This window comes from Anolis carolinensis, chromosome 5, assembly GCF_035594765.1.
Source record: "Anolis carolinensis isolate JA03-04 chromosome 5, rAnoCar3.1.pri, whole genome shotgun sequence".
NCBI classification, from domain to species: domain Eukaryota; kingdom Metazoa; phylum Chordata; class Lepidosauria; order Squamata; family Dactyloidae; genus Anolis; species Anolis carolinensis.
In genome coordinates, this window is record NC_085845.1 from 199664653 (window position 1) to 199688833 (window position 24181).

Consider the following 24181-nt stretch of genomic DNA (forward strand, 5'->3'; position numbering starts at 1 on the left):
ACGTGCCCGCGGATTGGTCAGGAGGAGGAGCGTGGTGGGCGTCAACTTGAGGGCCGAGTCCAAGATGGCGTCGTCTGAGGCGAGTGGGAGATTCAGGAGTACGATGAGTAAAAGCAAGGACCCTTCCGGCCTCCTCATCTCCGTTATCAGGTAGGAGGCCGGCTTCTTTCTCACGGGGCTCTTCGGGGAGCCTCCTCCCGCCTGAGTTCATTTGCCTTCATAGCAGCATCGTAACCCAAAGGGTGCTTTTCCCCAGTGGTTGCTCTTCATCATCCTGGAAAGGGCTGTATGGCCATGTTCCAGAAGCATTCTCTCCTGACGTTTGGCTCACATCATCTATGGCAGGCATCCTCAGAGGTTGTGAGGTGCATTGGAAACTAAGCCAGGGATGTTTACATATTTTATTTATTTATTTACAGCATTTATATTCCGCCCTTCTCACCCCGAAGGGGACTCAGGGCGGATCACATTACACATATTAGGCAAACATTCAATGCCTTTTAACATAGGACAAAGGCAAACAACAACATAGCTCCGAGCGGGCCTCGAACTTATGACCTCCTGGTCAGTGATTCATTGCAGTTAATTGCACTGGCTTGCTCTCCCGTCTGCGCCACAGCCCCAGGCGAAGGTCCATATCCGTGGAAGGTCCAGAGTGGGAGAAATAACTCTTGTCTGTTGGAGGCAAGTGTGAATGTTGTAATCAATCATCTTGATTAGCATTGAATGGCCTTGCAGCTCAAGGCCTGGCTAGTTGTAGTTGAGTGCCATGAGTGCCAGGGTTCATGATCTTCATTAATGCACCATGTAAGCCGCCCCGAGTCCCCGCAGGGAGATGGTGGTGGGGTATAAAGTTTTATTATTATTATTTTATTATGACACAGCAAACAAGATAGATATGCTGGATTTCGTATCACAGAATCACAAGTCGAACACTTCCCAAGTGTCTAGGACTGTGTGATGTATTTTCGGACGATGCGTGCAGATCCCAGTAGGGTGGCCTTTTGCAGTTGGCAGGTTGTAATTTTGTCAATGTCTATTGTTTCTAAATCTGAGCTCTTTTGGCACAGCACTCAGTGTGCCCATCACCACTGGGACCACCTGCACTGGTTTCTGCCAAAGTCTTTGAAGTTCAATCTTGAGGTCCTGATAGCGGCTGAGTTTTTCCTGTTGTTTTTCGTCAATGCGAATGTCATTATTATTATAATTATTATTATTAATGACTTGGATGAAGGTTTAGAGGGCGTGCTGATCAAGTTTGCAGATGACACCAAATTGAGAGAGATAGCTAATACTCCAGAGGGTGGAATCAGAATCCAAAATGACCTTAACAGATTAGAGAGCTGATTGGCCTAAACTAGCAGGACGAATTTCTAGAAGGACAAATGTAAGATACTACACTTAGGCAGAAAAAAACAAAATTCAACGATATGAATTTTGAGTGACACCTGGCTCAACAAGAGTCCATATGAGAAACACATTGGTGTTTTCATAATAATAATAATAATAATAATAATAATAATAATAATAATAATAAAAACTTTATTTATACCCCACCACCATCTCCCCGTGGGGACTCAGGGCGGCACACATGGTAACGACATAAGTACATTTGCACAATATACACAAGTGAAACACACTATAAGGTAATAACACAAGAATTAATACAACAATAATAATATCAAACAGCCACCAATACAATTCAATCAACTTCATAGGTGGCGGAACTGCAGCAGCAACATAGAGATAGCATCGTCATATTAAAATACCCAAATAAGAGGGACCTAATAAAATTCAGAGTAGAATTATAATGATTGTTAATAATCATTGTTCTTCATTATTGTAATGAGTAATAATTGTTCTTTATTCATGAAGAACAAGCTGAACATGAGCCAAGAGTGTGATGCAGCAGCTGAAAAAGCCAACTGGATTTTGGGCTGCATCCAAAGTAGGATAGCGTCTAGATCAAAGGAAGTCATGGTCCCTCTCTATTCTGCTTTGGTTAGACTTCACCTGGAATAATACTGTGTCCAATTCTGGGCACCACAGTTTAAAAGAGATATTGACAACCTTGAAGGTATCCAGAGGAGAGCGACTACAATGTTCAAAGGTCTGGAGACTATGAATCCCTATAAGGAGTGTCTTAAAGAGCTGGGTCTGTTTAATAACAACAACAACAATAATAATTTATTTGTATCCCGACCCCTCTCCCCAAAGGAACTCGGAGCGGCTTATGACAAAACAAATGAATACAGTAAATGATTTAACACAGACAATCACATATCAGTTAATAAAAACAAAATAGCACAATACTGTATACATAAATAACTACACAGTTTAAAAGATTATTAAGCCCTCTAAAACAGTATATATAAAAATGCCATTTTAAACCAGCCAATCCTATGATCAGGGTATCCATCATTATAAATTATAGGTCTAATAACCATTTAAAGTCCTGTCCAATAGGGAGGTTGTTACTTTTAGCCTGCAGAAGAGGAGACATGAGAGCCATGTATAAATATGTGAAAGGGTCTTATCAGCAAGAAGGAGCAGGTTTGTTTTCTGCTGCCCTTGAAACTAGGACTCGGAGCAATGGCAGGGAAGGAGAAATGACAGGGAAGGAGATTCCACCTGAACATTAGGAAGAACTTACCGACTGTAAGAAGAGCTGTTCAGCAGTGGAACTCTCTGCTTTGAAGTGTGATAGAAGCTCCTTCCTAGGAAACTTTCAAAGATACAGGATGAAGGACTCCTGGCTCAACCGCAGTACATGTAAGAAAGATCTTGGAGTCTTTGTGGACAACAAGTTGAACATGAGCCAACAGTGTGATGCAGCAGCTAAAAAAGCCAATAGGATTTTGGGCTGCATCCAAAGGAAGGTAGAGTCCAGATCGAGAGAAATCTTGGTGCCTCTCTATTCGGCTTAAATAAATAAATAAATAAATAATGCTAAAACTTTATTTATACCTTGTGCCATCTACGCAAGGGAAATCGAAGCGGCTTACAGCAATGTAAATAACACAATAATAATCTAAACAAAACTATGATCATAAAACAGTAAGCCAATAACCAATTTAAATAGAATCAAGTAAATCAAGTAACTAAACAGTGCATAAAAGTGAAAAAAGTAAACCAAACATATTAAATTCACAACAGACATCATCCTTTAAAACCAGAATTATATGGTATAAAACAATCAAAACATCATCACTTCTCAGGTTGGTGAGACTAAGGTCCAGTTTAGAAAGTGTAGTCCAATTAGGTTATCTGGACGTTGTGTGTTTACGTTTAACTTATCAAAGGCCTGTTTATAAAGCCAGGGTTTCAATTTCTTCCGAAATATTGAAAATGTAGAAGCTTGCCTAATTTCTTTGGGGAGGGTGTTCCAGAGCCGAGAAGGCCCTCTTTGTTATATCTCACCTGGAATACTGTGACCAATTCTGGACAACACAGTTCCAGAGAGATATTAGCTCTAAGCAGGAAGTTGTCCAGAGGAGGGCGACTAAAATGATCAAAGGTTTGGGGAGCATCTTAAAGAGCTGGATCTGTTTAGCCTGGAGAAGAGAAGGTTCAGAGGAGACATGAGAGCTATGTATAAATATGTGAAAGGGTCTTATAAGGAAGAAGGAGCAGGTTTGTTTTCTGCTGCCCTTGAAACTAGGACTGAGAGCCATGGGTTCAAATCGTAGGGAAGGAGATTCCACCTGAACATTAGGAAGAACTTTCTGAAGAGCTGTTTAGCAGTGGAACTCTCTGCCTTGGAGTCCAGTGGAAGCTCCTTCCTTCGAAATTCTTAAACAGAGGCCAAATGGCCATCTGTCAGGGATACTTTGATAATGCTTTTTCTTGCATGGCACGGAGTTTGACTGGATGGCCCGTGTGGTCTTTTCCAGCTCTATGATTCTATGAAATGATATGGGCCAGGAGCCAGAATGGCCCACAGTCTCACCTCTGAGATGATGGTTGTTTAGAAAAAGACACCCAAATTTAAAGGGAGCTTTCCCTCACATCTCAGGTCTCAGGTTGTCCGAGTTGATGGAGTCCATCCAGTCTCGTTTTAGTCATCTCAGCTTCTAGGGAGAATTTAGACTTGCTCTAGGACTCATTTATTCATTCACGAAACCTGAATGATTCGAATTCAGGACAGCTTAGTGGAACGACTGCATCAGAAAATGCAAATTAAGCTATGGCATTCACCGTCACTGCATGGTGTTGTGTCTGCCACCTTTGCTCAAGAAGGATTTAGTCCGTCAGATAAAAGGGAACTAGGGGCTATTATTTCTTGTGGGATTTTGCAACATACAGGATCAGAAGCAGGGCACATTTGAATAATAGTTTCTGAGAAACAGTGGAATCTTCTGAGCATTTGCTTGAACTCTGTGGGAAAAAGATGTTTTACTGGATAGGCCTTTGGTTTGATCCAGCAAGACACATGGAGCAAATTGTTACATGCATGGTGTTGATGAATTTATGCAAGTTGTGGGGCAATGAAGACGTATTATTTTAGCTTTTTGTTATATGTCGTCAATCCCAAGTGCCTTGTTAATTGGCATACTATCGAATTATATGAATATTACACAGTGCTTTGGAGCCCACATTTTCCTTACAGGTAAAGATGGAGGACAGTGATCAGTAGCATACATAGGCCAATATTCTCTTAGCCATTGTTTTGGTGTAACTGGGAATTAAGCTAAGTATTTTTTCAGACACTGACCACTACCTCCATGCTCAGTATTTTCCTAAGTTGCTCAGTGGCTATATATTTTGTTCCCAAATGTTTATAGAAATTGACTGCAGTGGCCTTTTAAAGGTGTGTGCTCTTGTTGGTTTATCTTCTCTCTTTTCAGTGACTTTAATTCTGTGATTTATCTTCTGGATTTTTAATTCACTTTAATTCTATAGATTGGTTAGTTGTGTTATTAATATAATGTATATATGTTTTACTGATGTTTTTGTATGTATTTTAATTTCTGTTTCAAATTTTGTAAGCCAGATTAATTCCAAATGTTGGGAAAAGGTAAAATATAAATGAGTTGTTGATGATGGTGATGATGGCCACTGGATGCTAGAAGATACATTTCAGCCCTTCCAAGAATATCGCTGATTTGGTGGTGACCTGTCATCATCCTTTCTATATCTACTTGGCACTCTATCCTAGAGCTTCTCTGTAACTGAGCTTTATGCTTCACTAGTGTTTAAAAAAAGGATAGCGGCCAGCAAGTGGAAAGGCTCTTATATGACTGAGAGGTGACGATAATGGCAATTTCCTGCTAACTAATGCTGTGCTGCAGAGCAATGAGCAATTTCCTGAAGCTCAGAGTATGACTGAGTGAATTGTAGTGACCCCTTGTCAGGTTTATTTTCTTTAATTTAAAAATGAAAACAAAATTTGGACCAATAAAAGCCTCTCTAACTTACATCTCATCTTAATGTGTGTTGTTTAGGAAAAGCTGTGTTGTTCTTGCATAGGCTGCCCTTGTAAATCCATGCTAAAGTGGCCTTAGATTTACAGGCGTTGGAGAATTTCAAGGGCATTATTCAGAGGGGCACAAGCCCCATTCTAGATTTAAATTTTAGCTGGAGACCAGATTAAATAATAACAAAAACGCTAATGACATATGCACAGAGTACCTTCCATACATTATTCAGTAAATCATAGAATCATAGAATAGTAGACTTGGAAGAGACCTCATGGGCCATCCAGTCCAACCCCCTGCCAAGAAGAAGGAAATCGCATTCAAAGCACCCCCGACAGATGGCCATCCAACCTCTGCTTAAAAGCCTCCAAAGAAGGAGCCTCCACCACAGTCCGAGGGAGAGAGTTCCACTGCCGAACAGCTCGCACAGTCAGGAAGTTCTTCCTGATGTTCAGGTGGAATATGGCTGCCCCCCAAATATTAGGCATTAGGTGTGGGAATTCTGCAGCCTTCTAAACATTATAACACAGCCCTAGTCGACATAACTAATGATGAATAATACTAGGTGTATCAATCTAGCAGTTCATGGAGAGCTTTTGTGATCCTCGCCCCTGCATAGGAGGAAAGCTTATAAGGTAAAGGGAAAAATGTGCAAGTAAGCTATAGATTCAACCACCTATTTTAGGGATGCACAAAGACATTATTTGAGGATGGAGAGGAGGGCTTTCCTGAGTTCTTTGTGCTTATTTTCCTTCTGCAGCTTGAGGTAAATTGATATTAGCGGATGCCCTCTGTCTTGTGAGTAGGCTGGCTGGATGTTTTCCACATTGTGGCTTTCTGAAACTGCTCCCTTCCCACATTGTTGTTTAGTAGTGTTCTAACTTGTTGCACCTGCCCACTCTTGGAGAATTACGACAAACCATCTGCTCCATATGCCTGTTGTGCTAACAGTGCTTCATGAAATGTTGGTGGAAGGTAATAGCACTGGGGGTCAAATACTTTGTTGGAATAAAAGTGTATGTTTTGTATTCATACAGAACTTAGTTATCACTGCAGATGATTCAAGCAACATTTTATTTACAATTATGAATTGAGCTCTGTCTAATATGAGGATGCAGTGAAACAAGAATCTTGATTTGATGTGTTTTAATGAATCTAGCCCAGGCATGGGCAAACTTCGGCCCCCAGGTATTTTGACCCATTCCAAACTGGCTTTAGAGCAGGAGACTGAGTTGAGACTGCTATGGTACCTTAGTGGAAGATCTCCGTCTCAACACTGACAAGGGGAGTGTGCCCCTGTTGTGCTTCTAGACCTCCCAGCGGCCTTTGATACCATCGACCATGGTATTCTTCTGGAACACCTGGGCGGGGGGGGGGGGGGGGAATAGTTGCTCCTCAAAAAAAGAAGCTGTTATGTGGTATCCCACAAGCTGCTGTTCTATCTCCAATGCTCTTTCATATTTACATAAAGCCTCTGGGAGAGATCATCCGTAGGCATGGGGCAGGGTGTTATCAGTATGCTGATGACACCTAAATATATTTTTGCATGCCTTCAAAAAAAACCCTTGACTAAGGATAACGTGTCTCCTCTGAATGAATGCCTGGAGAAGGTAATGTGCTTGATGAGGGGAAACGAATTGAAACTGAATCCAGACAAACCAGAGGTACTTGCCATCAAGGGTCCTAATCTGGGGATGGAGGTGTGTCAACGAGTCCTGGAAGGGGCCTCTGAAAGACTGTTTGTAGCTTGGGAGTGCTCCTGGATCTGTCTCCAAATGTCAGTCCAGGTAGATGCAATGGTCAGGAGTGCTTACTAACAGCTTTGGCTGATATGCCAGCTTCGCCCCTTCCTATATTTGTAAGACCTGATTGGTTACAGGAACATATAGTAGTGAGCATATTACTCCTATCCTAAAGTCACTTCACTGGCTGCCAATTGGTTTCCGGGCAAAGGACAAGGTGTTGGCTTTGGTCTTTAAAGCCCTACATGGTTTGGGTCTAGGTTATCTAAAGGATCGCCTTCTCCCATACTATCAGCCCCGAACACTTAAGTCCTCTGCAGGGTGGAAACTTTAACCTGCCAGTATGTGACTGCCAACCACCACCCAGGGGACCTTTTTATTGGCTGTGGAACAACGTGCCAGAAGAACTCCACCAGCTAAGTGAGCTGTCGTAATTTAAATCCATCTTTTCTGGCAGGCCTACATAGCCAGGTTTTAAACTTAAATTTTAAACTTTGTTTAATCTCTGTTTATGTATTTTAATATGTATTTAATAGAAATATGTTTTAATAGATGTATTTGTGTTATTTTTTACAATGTTTATGTGTTTTAATTATTCTGTAACCTACCTCCAACCATAAGGAAAGGCAGGTAAGAAATAAAATTATTATTATTATTATTATTATTCAACTCTCCTGTTAGGAATTGTGAGTTGAAGTCCAGAAAACCTGGAGAGCTGAAGTTTGCCCATGCCTGATCTAGCCCATCCATTTGCAAACTGAAGCTAAGTTAAATAAAGCTGTTATCCACTCTGTTTTTTAAAAGTTTAACTGATAAGAGTTAACATGCTATAGTGGTTTCAGTGTTGCACTGGCAGCAAGAGAGACCAGGGTTTAATCCCTGCTTAGCTATGAAAACCTGCCATGTGACAAGTCAGTATACTCTCAGAGGAGTGCAGTGGCAAACCTTTTCTAAAGAAATTCTGCCAAAAAAACCCTCTTGAGAGGTTTGCCTTAGGGCCACCTTAAGTTGGAAACTATGATATGTTTTTTCTCATGTTCAGACCGAATCTTCAGACAGTTACGTCATGTGGACTGTTATTATAATTGATTCTGGTTCCATGGGATACTTGTTAGTTGCAACCAAGTTGACTTCAGCATATGATGAACCTATGAATGAGAGTTCCAAAAGTCAACAGGCTTGATAAGGTCTTGCAAACCTTTGACTTTCCTGATTGAATCTATTCTTCTGTAATGTGACTTCCAATTTTCCTACAGCCTTCTACCTTGATAAACATTATTATTTATTCTTGTGAGTCATTCTTTCCCATGATGTGTATAAAATTTAAAAAGATAGCAATGTTAGTATGAATCAGTACGTGACTAACTGAGAGAAAGCACTTGGAAGCGTATGTTTTCATAGACTTAAATCTTCTTCATGCATCTGATGAATTTGTCTTAGGTCTACAAAGGATTATTTTACCAAGTTCTTTATCTCAGTTAGTCTCAAATGTGCACCTTGATATTTACAGTATAGTATATGTGGGATACCAGTGTTTATGGAAACAAAGTTGTTGAGCTTCCATCTCCAAATTACCAGGCCATGCTTTGGTGGCCTAATAATAATAATAATAATAATAATAATAATAATAATAATAATAATAATAATAATAATTTATTTTTATACCCCGCCTCCATCTCCCCAAAGGGACTTGGGGCAGCTTACATGGGGCCAAGCCCAGATAAAACAGCTAACCAAAATAAAATAATATCAGAAAATACACAAAAATTAAAATTAACATTCTAAACATAGTAAAATATAAAATGATAATCATAATCAAAACATGGATTTGACACCCAAGTAAAGGAGATAAAACAAACTGGGTAAAGTGCAACGAGTGGATATTGTAAACAAAGTAGTTAATTAATACTTTCGTTAATAGGAGAGCAGCTTGGGGTGGGGTGGACCCATATAGTAAGCAGTGAATGGATACTTGGATAAATTATCCCTCAGATTTGCTTGTTTTCAAAGTTTCCATATTTTGGATGTTATTTTTAGAGATCTAATCAAAAATGGTTCATTCATATCCACACCTTAGGTTGACAATGTAAGTTAAAATATTATACAGTAAGGTTGTTAATGAAAGCTGATCTCATGAGTTCTGACATTTAAGGTACAAAAGAAATCGATTGAAATAGTTCTTGTGTGGGCACTAGAAGTTTGCTCCTGCCGTGTTTGCTATCGAGGCATTGCAGTGCTAAGCTATACTATAGGGTTTTGAAAGTGAAATTGACTGGAAATGGAAGCTGACCTATTAATTTTATTGTCCAGGCTGACTGCAGAAAGTAAATGGCCCAAAAGAAATTAAAGTGGATGTTCTTTTACCAGGTTAAAAACAAAACAAAAAAAAAGAACAAATGGAACAACAGGTACCATATTTTCCTGTTCTCTGAAATCCTTAGAGGAAAAGAAGCAGTTGTTCATGTTGGCTGTAATTTCTGGTGGCATTAAATGTTTGCTGTTAAGAGTCAAAGTGAAATTCTTTCATGTTCTGGATTTCTGAGGCAGATATGTCTTCTAAAATTTTCTGAAAATTACAAGAGTTGATAGAATAGATACCACTGGGTCCTGAAAATGGGGCAGGTACTTTTGACTTTTTGCCTGGCCTAGCATGTCAGTTATTTATTTAGTTAATTAATTTTACTTTATGGAAAGTGTAATAGATTCATTTCCCAAGTGGAATGGTTTTAAATTGCTTCAGATTTTTCATGTTGGAAGGAATATTTGAAAAAAGAGATAAGGAAATCATATCTACAACAACGAGAGAGATTGCTTAAAGTTTATGCATTACTACTGTGTATATTGCTGTGGTGGTTGAAAATTCTGTGAGTCAAGTCTCAAGTATAACAGTGGGCTGTCCAGAACAGTACTTATACAGTAGAGTCTCACCTATCCAACAGAAACAGGCCAGCAGTACATTGGATAGGCAAAAATGTTGGATAATAAGGAGGGATTAAGGAAAAGCCTATTAAACGTCAAAATACGTCATGATTTTACAGATTAAGCGCCAAATCGTCATGTTTTACAACAAATCTGCCACTTGTTTGGGAGTGTGGCTGCACTTGTGTTGTTGTTGGGCATGTTGGCCCGTTGCGCGTTGCTGCCTAGAGAAACAGATGTGGACCCAGGCAGGAGGCAGACTGCAGTGGATAATGCAGAATGTTGGATAAGCGAAGGTTGGATAAGCGAGACTGTACTTCTTTTCAGTTTAACTATCTTGGAGTGGCTTGCTAAGTAGTGTAGTCCTTGGCAGATGCCTTTTAAGTAAACTCATGTGTCCTCCTTTCCCCAGATGTGCCACCACTCTTTGTTGCCTAACCCTTGTTGGCCTTCAGCCTGCAAGTTGGCTATCATGTACAGTAGAGTCTCACTTATCCAACACTCGCTTATCCAATGTTCTGGATTATCCAACACATTTTTATAGTCAATGTTTTCAATACATCTTGAAATTTTGGTGCTAAATTCGTAAATACAGTAATTACTACATAGCATTACTGTGTATTGAACTACTTTTTCTGTCAAATTTGTTGTATAACATGATATTTGGGTGCTTAATTTGTAAAATCATAACCTAATTTGATGTTTAATAGGCTTTTCCTTAATCTCTCCTTATTATCCAACATATTTGCTTATCCAACATTCTGCCAGCCCGTTTATGTTGGATAAGCGAGACTCTACTGTATTTGATACATTTGAATTCTTGATTATATCACTTAATGAGTCTTGGGGAATAGAATGTTGGGGATATGAGATCATTGTACAAATACACATGTAGGAGTTTATACATGCCAACATGACATTCTAGCTATGCTTCTGCACCTCCTTGTCACCAGCAGGTGGAAAGGACCATCTACTCTTCAAGGCCAGAGGATCTTGGAAAATAGATGGTCCTTTTCACCTGCAGAAGAACAGCAACAGACATTTCTTCCACCATTTTTATTCTTTCCCAAATATAGTAATGGGAGAGAATCAATGGGAAGTGACCACAAGAACGATCCAGTCCAGCTTCCTGTCATGTCTTGCAATGGCAGGCATGGAGAACTTGAGGAAAGGTTGGAGATTCAACCTGACATGCAGCAAGCTGTTGGGAATAGAAAGTAACACAGTATGAGGGTTTTCTTCTGCTGTTCCCATTATCACTTTGTTCCTCTTCCTCTTCCTATCCCTCCTCCTTCTCCAAATGAAAAAAGCAAACAACTAGCTAGTAGGCTTTGTGGGCATTTTGCTTTGGCTTTGTTCCTAGCTGTGAAGCATGTCACACAACCTGTTATGTATTTACAATTGACACCCTACACTGTCTGCTCCTTGTCTCCATTCTTTTCAGCATATGAGGTCTGGATTACATGACTTGCTTTGTGTGTTTATATGGTGATTAATGTGTGGAAAATCAGACTGGCTGGCTGAAACTGGATTTGCTGAACCTTTCCTCTCATCTTGCCTTCTTATTCTATGAGGGAGCCATCAGCCAGTCTTTAAAGTCATGCCATCAGTTGCAAATCATGACTTCTGGGGGAAAAATGGCCTTTTCTTTGTTTATCTTTCCAATGTGTTGAAACTCCTATTTCAAAGTTTCTATTCACAACCATAAAGTGGTAGTAAATTTTCTACTTCCATTTCTTTCCTGCTTTTGTTACTGTCTCAGTACTTTCTGCGTTTTACTATCCTCCAAGTGGCAGTACGGCAGGGTAAATTGTGCCAGAGATACTTTCAGAGACATGGAATTACTGCTACCTAGTAGATGTTAAAAGCCCAAAGTCCACTGTGGCACCTGCAGTCCAAAAGCTTCTGAGTGGTTAGAATGCTGGTGAAAAATTGATTTCAGTTTTTTCTTTAAAATGTATCTCACAGAAATAGAACTTCACCCTACTGATGATTTAGTTAGAGACAATTGTCTTCTAGGGGACCGGTCTCTATATTTGGATCAATTTCTGCCCCTTTCTCTAACCTTTTGTTTTCTTTTCTCTGCACTTGGTTAGAAGTGCTTTTGTATTCTTAAACAAGCTAGTTGGCATTTGGCAAATGTTATTTCTTGGGTGAGATCCTGTCAAATTTGTGTTTAATTGGTGGATGTACCTGTCTTTCTATTTTTTGTTAGGAGTTTCTCTTTCCAATTAAAGGTCCAGCAGGTCTATGAACACTTGCTTGGGAGTAAGCCACATCAGAAATAGTGAAATTTACCTCTGAATAAAGAACAGGCTGTAAAGGTTTTTAACATACACTCACTCTCCCTTGGCTTTTAATGGCCTTATTTAACAGGTTAAAAGCCCACATTTAGTTATACCTTAATGAGACAAATCATGTCATGCAGGATTTGTCATTGGGACACTCTTTAAGTGTCAGAAAGGAATTCTGTCCCTTCCTCCTTGTTGCATCCCTAAAGTTCTAATTTCATAAAAGGATTTATGGAAATTGTGTAGAAGCATGCATCTGGATGCTAACATTCTATTCACAGTTATTTGAAAGTGGCACCCTTTGTACAACTTGATATTTTCCTCTGAATAGTAAGTTAATGAGTGCCAGTCTGGTGCTTTGAGTGTTGGACAGGACACTGGGAGATTAGGCTTCAAATCCTCGCTCAGCTATAGAGACCTGCTGGATAACTTTGGGTAAGGCATGATCTTTCTTAGCCTCAGAAGAGCAGAGGTAACCACCTTCTGATCAAACTCTGTCAGATTGTGTGGTTGTTAGCCACATTAAGTCCCCTTGGGGATAAAGGCACGATATAAATAAAGTAATTCACCATCATCATCAAATGTTTATCTTAAGTAAAGGTAAAGGTTTCGCCTTGACGTTAACTCTAGTCTTTCCCATGATGTGCTCATCTCCATCTCTAAGCCGAAGTGCCAGTGTTGTCCGTAGACGCCTCCATCATGTGGCCAGCATACTACATGGAGCGCCGTTATCTTCCTGCCGGAGCGGTACCTATTGATCTACTCACATTTGCATGTTTTGGAACTGCTAGGTTGGCAGAAGCTGGGGCTAATAGCAGGAGCTCACCCCCGCTCCCCAGATTCGAACTGCTGACCTTTTGGTCAGCAAGTTCAGCAGCTTAGTGGTTTAATCCGTTGCGCCACCAGGGGCTCCTAATGTTTATCTTAGACTTTCCATAAGTCAGAAATGACTTATCATAGAATCATATGTTCTTGGTCATCCTGACAACTTTATGGTGTGCTTCCTCAGAGTCACACTGAAGGACCTAGAAGATTCCTCGAATCATAGAATCATAGAATAGTAGAGTTGGAAGAGACCTCATGGGCCATCCAGTCCAACCCCCTGTCAAGAAGCAGGAAATCACATTCAAAGCACCCCCGACAGATGGCCATCCAGCCTCTGCTTAAAAGCCTCCAAAGAAGGAGCCTCCACCACAGTCCGGGGGAGAGAGTTCCACTGCCGAACAGCCCTCACAGTGAGGAAGTTCTTCCTGATGTTCAGGTGGAATCTCCTTTCCTGTAGTTTGAAGCCATTGTTCCGCGTCCTAGTCTGCAGGGCAGCAGAAAACAAGCTTGCTCCCTCCTCCCTATGACTTCCCCTCATGTATTTGTATATGGCTATCATGTCTCCTCTCAGCCTTCTCTTCTGCAGGCTAAAAATGCCCAGTTCTTTAAGCCGCTCCTCATAGGGCTTGTTCTCCAGACCTTTGATCATTTTAGTTGCCTTCCTCTGGACACATTCCAGCTTGTCAACATCTCCCTTCAACTGTGGTGCCCAGAATTGGACACAGTATTCCAGTTGTGGTCTGACCAAGGCAGAATAGAGGGGTAGCATGACTTCCCTGGATCTAGACACTATACTCCTATTGATGCAGGCCAAAATCCCGTTGGCTTTCTTAGCAGCCGCATCACATTGCTGGCTCATGTTTAACTTGTTGTCCACAAGGACGCCAAGATCTTTTTCACATGTACTGCTGTTGAGCCAGGTGTCCCCCATTCTGTATCTTTGCATTCCATTTTTTCTGCCAAAGTGAAGTATCTTGCATTTATCCCTGATGAACTTCATTTTGTTAGTTTCGGTCCATCTCTTTAGTCTGTCAAGATCGTTTTGAATTCTGCTCCTTTCTTCTGGAGTGTTAGCTATCCCTCCCAGTTTGGTGTCACCTGCAAACTTGATGATCGTGCCTTCTAACCCTTCGTCTAAGTCGTTAATAAAGATGTTAAACAGAACCGGGCCCAGGACGGAGCCCTGCGGCACTCCACTCGTGACTTCTTTCCAAGATGAAGACAACGCATTGGTGAGAATCACCCTTTGGGTTCGTTTGCTTAGCCAATTACAGATCCACCTAACCGTAGTTTTGTCTAGCCCACATTTTACTAGTTTGTTTGCCAGAAGGTCGTGAGGGACTTTGTCGACATAGTTCTACTAGAGAAGGAGCTCTCTCCCCCTCTGTGTCTGATACAAGCAGTAGAGAGCTTTTCAGTTCTGGCAGCGTGATAACAGTTGACAGCACATTCTCTTCTCTGAGAATTGGAGCTGTATCACAAACTCCACCGAGGACAGGGTTTTACGTGTTTCCAGTCACTTGGCAGCTCCTGCTATTGATATATCCAATTCTCACAGTCCGTCTCTATTAACAGGTACAAACTGATATTCCTTCCAGCACATAGTAGGCTCCCAAAGGTGCATATTTTATCTGTCAGACATTTCAATCTGTAGACTCCTCATGATTTGCCCTTGCTCTCTCCCATTTCTCCTTTTTAAATAGGTGTGCTTAATGAAATTGAACAAATAATGAGAAAATTTGTTGTGTATTTTGGTTAAATCACTAAATAATCTTATTCCTTCTATCTCGGGTATCTACAATTTATTCTTCTCTCAGATTTGTGTAATTGCTTCAGTGAGATTTCAGAATATATTATAAGATATGCATTTTGAGGTTAAGTACAGCCAGAAGCTGTAGATAATTTCACTTGGGATTTATCCTTTAAAATAACTTTTCAATTATGAAATTCAAATAAGATTTCCTCACTCTGAAAATAGCAGAGAGACACTTGTGTGGGCACATTGTTTGTACAATATTCACTACTTCTAGGCCTGGGATTCACACATTGTGGTTGTGGAGATTCTGCTCATGTAGGCATCAGGATTTTTTTTTTTGTTGCTGCTGTGTACCTTAAGTTGTCAACAGCTTATAGCGACTTTATCCTAGGATTTTACTGGCAGAATTGATAGGAGTTTTAGGATTGCTTTCTTCTTAGGCTGTGGGGATTCAAACTCTGGTTTTCAAGAATTCTAGTCCAACACTGAATCCTTAGATCTAACTGGGTTTCATAACAACTATAATGAATTAAATATGAAATATACCTCTTATTGCTTGGAAAGGATAACCCAAAATATTGCTATGAGTATTAAAGCTTAATCTATATAAATTCCAACTCTGCCATCAATGCCTCCCCAACTGAATCTGCTTCTATGTATTCTCCTTCCGCCTCCTTTATCACTCTTATGTCTAGATTTATTTTCATATAAACCCAAAATATCACTTTTGTAAGGGTGTCAGACCTCAGAAAATCTCACTGATGTCAGTGAAGCTTGATTCAAAGTAAATGTCCACAGTATTGTCCTTTAAATGACTTTGTTACTATCTAGGAAATAGCTTACAATCCATAAACATGACTTTAACAGTGTTGCTTTGTGCTGCTAGAAACCTAATAGGGAAAAAAACGTACTAAAAGACAGATAATGGGTTTGTAGCTGGGCATTTGAGGCATTGTCAATGAACCTGTGGCAAACCTTGAAGAGAAAAAATATCTGCAACTTCATTCTAGCATGTTGCATTCCCTGTTGTTTCATTCAGATCTTCTTTCTCAGCAACAGTGGTGAAGTGGTAGATAAGCCCCAAAGTACAGGAATGTCTGAAATTTGCAGTTTTTAAAGATGTTTTGGCAGTGGTGAGAAAATTAAAGAAACAATTCCTTTGTCCTTGTGAGAACAAAATCAATGATGGTTTATATTCCTAAAGGAGACAACATTTGCTCTCAACTAGTCTGTAGGGACCTTACATGTTCTCCAAGAATTCCCAATACTATAGGTGAGGCTTTCAAAATACCTATGTATGTTCGTTTAGAAACTTTGAATGAGGTTCATTTCACTGTGGATCCTTAATCCCATCTAAAGTAGATATGTGTTACTATTTTAGCCTTCTAGCAGTTTTGGTCTGCAGTCCCCTTGCTCTTTCATCTATGGAGAAGGCACAGGGTAAATACATTTTGAGGAGATCACTTTTCTGTCACTTCCTTTATCATCTTCTTCATGCTATGAATCTACTACTTGTTCTTCCTCTTCCTCCAAACACTCCTAACTCCCCAACTTCAGTTTGAACTTTCGCCTTCCTTACCTTTTCAACATGTTTCCTTTGTTTAATCTCTGTTTTATATATTTTATAGAAATATGTTTTAATATGTATCTTTTATAGTAATACATTTTAATATTTGTATTTCTGGTATTTTACAATGTTATGCATTCTAATTATTCTGTAACCTGCCTTGAGGCATGAGGAGAAGCGGGTAGGAAATAAAATACTGATAATAATAATTTTCTTTGTAAGTGATGTCTATTTTCATTGCCCCCTTTTCCATTTTCTGCACATGACGCTTTTGAATCTCACCTCATTGTTTATCTTTTTCTGTGTCGTCCATTTTTCCTTTTTACTGGAACTGTTTGCAGCCGTGCTTTCAATATCTCACCTTTTTAAAAGGTGGCTTTGAATGTCACATCACTATTTTAATGATCCTCTGCATCTTGCCTTTCCTAAAAACAGTACCAAACACACTCTTGAAATGTCATCTTTGAGATTTTCTTATTCAGTCAGATTTGGGTCTTTAAAGAAATATAGTCATATCTGGCTTTCAGGAGGTAGAACACTGCATGGTTCCTTTGTTTGAGCAGTAGGTTGTTCATGAAGCTGAATGTCTCCTTTAGTTTTCTGATTATACATTTACATTTTAATTTAGCTTTTATTAGTTAATTCATCATCATTTTTCTTGCTGATGAATTAATTATGAAATGCTGTGAGAAGGAATATATAGCTGCAGTTTTGTGCAAGGGAGGCTGGAAATGGCTTTGGAAGAGATATTGCCCTAGTAGAATGGCCCCAGAAAATCCTTGAAAGGAAAGATGTTTCAATGTAATGAAAAGAGAAAGAATGAAATCATGTCAAGACGTCGAGGGTGTGCACTCTGCACAAAACATCAAAGACCTAAATTGGTGTTTTTGTTCCAATTAGAGTAGAACCCTTGAATCAGTAGAACATACATATATGTTGACTTTTGTGTGTATGTGCCTTTAAGTCACCTGTTGATTTATGGCAGCTCTTTGAGTTTCACAGGGTTATCATAGGCAAGGAATACAAAGCCCCCTTGGTTCTGTGATTTCCACTGACTTCAGATCATATAAATTGCTGGCAATGTGAATGTGGACATGCTGAAGCATGTGTGTTCACGGTGCCATGATTTAATAATTTGGGGCACGGCTACCTTCATTTTTTGTACCAGCAGGGTTCTGGAGCTGAACTCCCTTTTATTCTGCAGACTCATTGTACTCAGAGGTTCCTTCTTCTGAAAAAATAGTATAATAGTGTTTGTTGGTACTCTTCCATTAAAATAATAACTAGGGCTTACCCTGCTTAGCTTCTAAGATGAGATGGGATATGGAATATTTAGAATATTTACATGAATATGTTGACTTATCAAGTTCCTATTGATTCAGTTCTGATTAACGTTGGATGTAGCTAAAAGTGTTTGATTTATTCCTTATATTTATTTTGCACTTTATTCCTTAAGGTTGCTTGATACTTTCCACTTAAAAAAACAGAAAGATTGACGCAATCATTATATGAAGACCTCCACACATAGCCTGAGCCTTTTCTAGAAGCCTGGAGAACAGATGGTAGTCTGGTGAAGTTTGCAAAGTCTGTAATCAATCTTCGGGTGAGAAAACTGAGTGCACTACCTCTCTTTATTTCTGTGGTATCTTCTTTCTCCACATGTAATTGTCACGATTGCAACCTCAAGACAGCAGTTCACTTCCAATTCATGTTTCGAAAGTAACAGCTTGTCAGGGCTGGAGAATCATCAAATTGTTTTCTGATTGATTGCCTCATATTACAGAGGAGTGTAATAATTGTATATTGTTCTGCTGCAGAATGTGGTGGAGTTCATATGCATTCTGCTGGCTTTCCGGGTGAGTTCTTAATACAGTCTTATGCTTCTTCTGTGAATTGGGGCTGTCAACTGATCAAAGGTTTTAGTCGATTAAGTGTCTTGCTTTAACTCATTAATCAAAATAAATATTGCATTACTTCAGTGCAAGTGATATTTCTAAGAAAATGCAATGAAGACAGCAGTTTCTTTCAAGTAATAAAACTGAAAAATTGTTTATTTTCAGGGGGAAAATCACATGCATTCCCAGTTCAGAAATGAATGAGAATGGTCAAGGCCAACAATAAATTACCAGTGAAAAAACACACACAGATTTTTTTTTAAAGCCTAACTCATTCATACCATACTACACCAGACTGCTGTGGAACTATACCATGAATAGGGCTGCATTTGGTGGAACAGGTGGCTTTCCATGAATGGCTCCCCTTGAAGCTATTGAGTGCAAGTTATAGTGAAGGATTTTACTAGATATTTTTGTTTGATTTTTGTTCAGGAATTTCCCTAACTCTTCCTGACCAGACAAGGATCTTGGTCAAGACTTGAGGGCAGTATTTAGCATCCTTAGAGGCCAATATTCCCAAGTGACATGGAGAATATCAAAAATTTAGCATGATCCTGTTGGTGGGACCCAGTTAGAGCAAAGTGTTTGATCCAATGGGATGTATATCATGCTCACAGACACACACTCTATTCTCTTCTGTAATGAATTAAATTGATTATCAGGGGAAATAATAGTACTAGTGTGCTCTGGTCAGACCTCTCCTTGAGTGCTCAGCAGTGCTCCTCTTCATCCTGGAAAGAAGTGACAAGTGGAGTGCCATTCTGGGTCCGATTCTGTTCAGCATCTTTATCAATGACTTAGATAAAGGTTTAGAAGGCACGATCATCAAGTTTGCAGATGACACCAAATTGGGAGGGATAGCCAGTACTCTAGAAGGCAAGAGCAGAATCCAAAACGATCTTAACAGATTAGAGAGATGATTGACCAAAAGTAACAAAATGAAGTTCAACAGGGACAAATGCAAGATATTACACTTAGGCAGAAAAATGAAATGCACAGATACAGAATGGGGGGCGCCAGGCTCAACAGCAGTACATGTGAAAAAGATCTTGGAGTCTTTGTGGGGAACAAGTTGAACATGAGCCAACACTGTAATGCGGCAGCTAAAAAAGCCAATGGGATTTTTTAGTAGTGTCTAAATCCAGGGAAGTCATGCTCCCCTTGTATTCTGCTTTGGTCATATCACACCTGAAATACTGTGTCCAATTCTGGGCACCACAGTTTAAGAGAGATGTTGACTCTAAGCTGGATTGTGGCCAGAGGAGGGCGACTAAAATGATCAAGCCCTATGAGGAGTGGCTTAGAGAGCTGGACATGTATAGCCTACAAAAGAGTAGGCTGAGAGGAGACATGATAGCCATGTATAAATATGTGAGGGGAAGTCATAGGGAGGAAGGAGCAGGCTTCCTTTCTGCTACCCTGTAGACTATGACCCAGAACAATGGCTTCAAACTACAGGAAAGGAGATTCCACCCAAACATTAGGAAGAACTTCCTAACTGTGAGAGCTGTTCAACAGTGGAACTCTCTGCCCTGGAGTGTGTTGGAGGTGCTCCTTGTTTGGAGGCTTTTAAATAGAGACTGGATGGCCATCTGTCAGTGGTGCATTGAATGCGATTTTCCTGCTTCTTGGCAGAATGGGGTTGGACTGGATTGTCCATGATGTCTTATCCAATGATTCTATGATTCTACTACCCTGTTTCCCCTAAAATAAGACATCCCCAAAAAATAAGACTTAGTAGAGGTTTTGCTGAATTGCTAAATATAAGGCCTCCCCCGAAAGTAAGACCTAGCAAAGTTTTTGTTTGGAAGCATGCCCGCCGAACAGATACCAGAGCATGCAGGATCAGTAAATGTACATACCATAAAGTGTTATACATGGAAATATTGGTAGTACAAGAAATTCTTGATAGGATTCATAGTTTTTCTGGTTATGTTGGTTTATGATGACAACTACTGTACAGTATATAAGAAATGTTCATTTTTTTGTTCAACAATAAATGTGAATTCTTCTTCATGGAAAAATAAGACATCCCCTGAAAATAAGACCTAGAGCATCTTTGGGAGCAAAAATTAATATAAGACACTATCTTATTTTCGGGGAAACACGGTATGTGAAATTGTGGGCACAAAACTAATGAAAGTAATATTAGTAGGCTGGAGTGGGCCCAGTGAAGGGTGACAAAGATCATAAATGTTTCCGGAAACCACATCTTATGAAGTGTGGCTAAGGAAACTGAGTATGTTTAGCTTGAACAAGAAAAGATTGAGAAATGGTTATAATTATTGATGTGTGCTTCAATTGTATGGCAGTTCAAAGGTGAACCGGTCTAGGATTTTCTTGGTTAAATTTGTTTAAAGGGAGTTTGCTATTGCCTTCCTCTGAATCTGGAGGTTTATGTCTCGACCAGGATCATCCAATGCCATTTGAACTCCGGATTCCTGAAGTCTTTGTCTAAAATGCAAACTACTACACCATGATGGTTTTAGTGTAGTGGTAAGATGGTATAACTATCTTCAAAAATCTGAACAAGTTTGTTTTCTGATGCTTGGGATGATTATAAGAAAGTAAAAGTTGAACCTCCTGATGGTAAGAATTGAAGATTGATAAAAAGGCTACCTCAGAAGGTGGTGGCATCTCTGTTGCTTGGGCTATAGTTTCTCTACATTGGCAGTAGTTTGGCCTAGGTGAACCTTGGAATTCCTTCCAATTGTACAGTTTGATGTTTCTAAGTCACTTTTTGTCTTATATTTTGTTCCATGTCTCAAAGCTTCCGTAGCTGTAGACTTATGGACTGATGTGTCATGTGTACTGTATAAGCTCACAGATTTCTATCCATTTAAAAATTAACATTTTAAAATCCTAAATAAATTTATGCTTTGCACAAAGTATGTAGAAATTACTGTTACATTTTGATGTTCCCATTTTGTCTCCAAATTCAGTCACCCGAGTTTGTTATGAGTGTGAGTGATAGAGCTGTGGAAACATGAGTTCAGTGTACAGTATTTTCCATGATGAAAAAGCAGTGGAAACGCCCTGAAACAATTTTTAATATGTATTAACAAACTTATAAAGAAAACACCACAGATTAAGCTCTGCCATATTTTAGCATTATGCTGTCACACTTGTCAGAAAGAAATGATCAGTGGAGTGAATCATTTTCTCTTTTCTTGTTTTTTACATTCAATATCTTGATATATAACACACATGACCTCAATCACTCCTTCCTGGATTTTTCTAATAAGGTAAAAAGTAGTGACAAATTGTCCAGCTTTTTCAACCTCTTGTCAGTTTCTCAACCTTGAATTAATTTTCTCCATAAAAGTCTATAGACTTTAAAACATTAGCCCCCCCCCCTTGCTTTATTCTTATTCACTCTGGACGCAGGGTGTTTATTTTTGTGTTTATTTAATTTACTTGTTTTATTTAACCATTTATATCCCACCCTCTTCTAATAATGTGATTCAAGTTGGATAAAAACACATTTAAAACATTAAAAGCAATACAAAAGCCCAGAAATGGACCTGCAGCAAGTGGAACGAGTTGTGCCAACTTATTTATTTATTTCATTTATATATGGCTTTTCTCACCCCAAGGGGGACTCAAAGCTGGGCCAGAACCATTTAGGGCTTTATAGGCCAAAGCCAGCACTTTGAATTGTGCTCGGTAGCAGACTGGAAGCCAGTGGAGCTGGCGCAACAGGTGGGTTGTGTGTTCCCTGTACACCGCTCCAGTAAGGAACCTAGCTGCTGCTCGTTGGATTATTTGAAGCTTCCAAACAGTCTTCAAAGGCCACCCTACGTAGAGCGCATTGCAATAGTCTATTTGAGATGTAACTTCAATAAACAACCTGGCTGTGACTCTCCTCATTTGTGGGTTTAACTTTTACGGATTTCATCAATATGGTCTCTCTAGATCAGGGGTCCCCAAACTTTTTATGCAGAGGGCCAGTCCACAATCCTTCAAACTGTTGAGGGGCCAAATTATCATTTGAAAAAAAATACAAATTCCAACGTACACTACACATGTCTTATTTGTAGTGCAAAAACAACAACAACAAGAACAATTACATAACAATGAAAGAACAATACAATGTTTAAAAATAAAAACAATTTTAACCAACATACATTTATCAGGATTTCAGTAGGAAGTGTGGGCCTGCTTATGGCCAATGAGATAGTCAAGTTAATTAGGGTTGTTGTTGTTGTGTGTCATTTCAGACTTTTGGTGAGCCTAAGTCTAAAATTTATTTATTTATTTACTATATTTATTTACTACATTTGTATCACACCCTTCTCACCCCAAAGGGGACTCAGAGTGGCTTACAAATTATATGTACATACAATATGCTATATTATTAGCATAGCACACTATTAGTATTATATATTACTATATTGAACTATACCACTATACTGTAATATTATTAGTAATATATAATATATAATTAATACTATTGTATGGTATTATTATTATTAGTGTTGTATTACATTATAATATTATTATCAATATTATATGTATATACAATATATTATATTATAAAACTGAGGGCGGGGGCCAGGTAAATGACCTTGGAGGGCCGCATCTGGCCCCCGGGCCTTAGTTTGGGGACCCCTGCTCTAGATCCTCCATGACGACTCTGTGTCAACTTTCACAGTTTACGATAGAATCCCACTGAAAGAACTATTGATTCCTGGACAGTTGTTCTCTCAAGTGAAAATAATAGTATTTTATATTCATGCATTTTCACTGAGGCCCTACACCCTAACTTCAATAGATGTGGAGGGCTGACTGTAAGCATAATATGCTAATAACACAAGGTGTATCAAATAGATCCAGTTTCAAAACAAAGAGAGATAATCCAGGATTTCTTCAAGATTATCCTTAAAGATTAATTATAGTGAACTATCACATTATTTCCTAAATCAGCTCCTTGTCTGAATAGACTGATCTGACCTAAGGGATACATATTAGGGCATTGGACGTGATGAGATCTAGACTTTGATAAATTTTAGGCATTGTAGTTTTCAAGCAGAATAATAATTGGTGAATGTGTTTTTGAAGTATTAAATCCACTGCCTATGATATCCTGGAGCATTCAGTTTTGGCCTCATAAAGTTAAAAGAAATATCAAGGGGTTGTTAGTGGAACTGTCTATCCATACAGAAATCTACCATTAACTACTCCTGATAGATGACCATCTAACCTTCGTTAAAATGCTTTCAATAAAAAAATATGTAGCTTAGCTCTTACGGCTGGCATCCTGTTGGTTAGTGCCAACTAGAGTAGACCCTAGTTGTTGAAAGATGGGGCAATAGATAAATAAATGCATTTCACTAGGTCTACTCTAGTCGGGACTAAATGTGTATTTAGGCTTTTGTGAATCACATTCCTCTGTGGGGCAAACCTGTTCCCCTGTGAGATGAAGGGTTAGTATGCACACACACAAATACATATTCATTTAAATGAGCTACTGAAAACTTTGTGTAAGATGAATTGATATTTTAGAAAAGTGACAATTACTAAAGCAAATCAGTCTTACTGCAGAGTGCCTTCTTCATACATTGTGCATATATATTTAATCTAGATAATTCATTCGTTTGGACATATTAATTTCTGCAGTGTTTGGTTTACAGCAAGCCATCAAGTGTACACCAGCTTTTTAATATTAATGTATTTATTATCCTGTCTTCTGTTTGCGACACACATTACAGAAATTTATAAACAGAAAAGTTTGCCCCCCAGAGCGAATAGTTGATTTTCCCTTCTCTC

At 39.2% G+C, this 24181-nt stretch overlaps 1 protein-coding gene across 3 annotated transcripts in view; it reads left to right on the forward strand.

Moving 5' to 3' along the window:
• Positions 1–4: 4 nt before the first annotated feature.
• The window catches only part of exoc4 (exocyst complex component 4), a 474612-nt gene continuing 450435 nt past the window's right edge, over positions 5–24181 (forward strand). Inside the window, exon 1 of one of the 3 annotated variants that reach the window (XM_062981251.1) lies at positions 5–150. In XM_062981251.1, coding sequence (XP_062837321.1) covers positions 65–150 — 86 coding nt within the window. In that variant the 5' untranslated portion in view covers positions 5–64. The remainder of the gene's footprint in view (positions 151–24181) is intronic. The other 2 variants (XM_062981249.1, XM_062981250.1) reach the window with 2 other exon arrangements.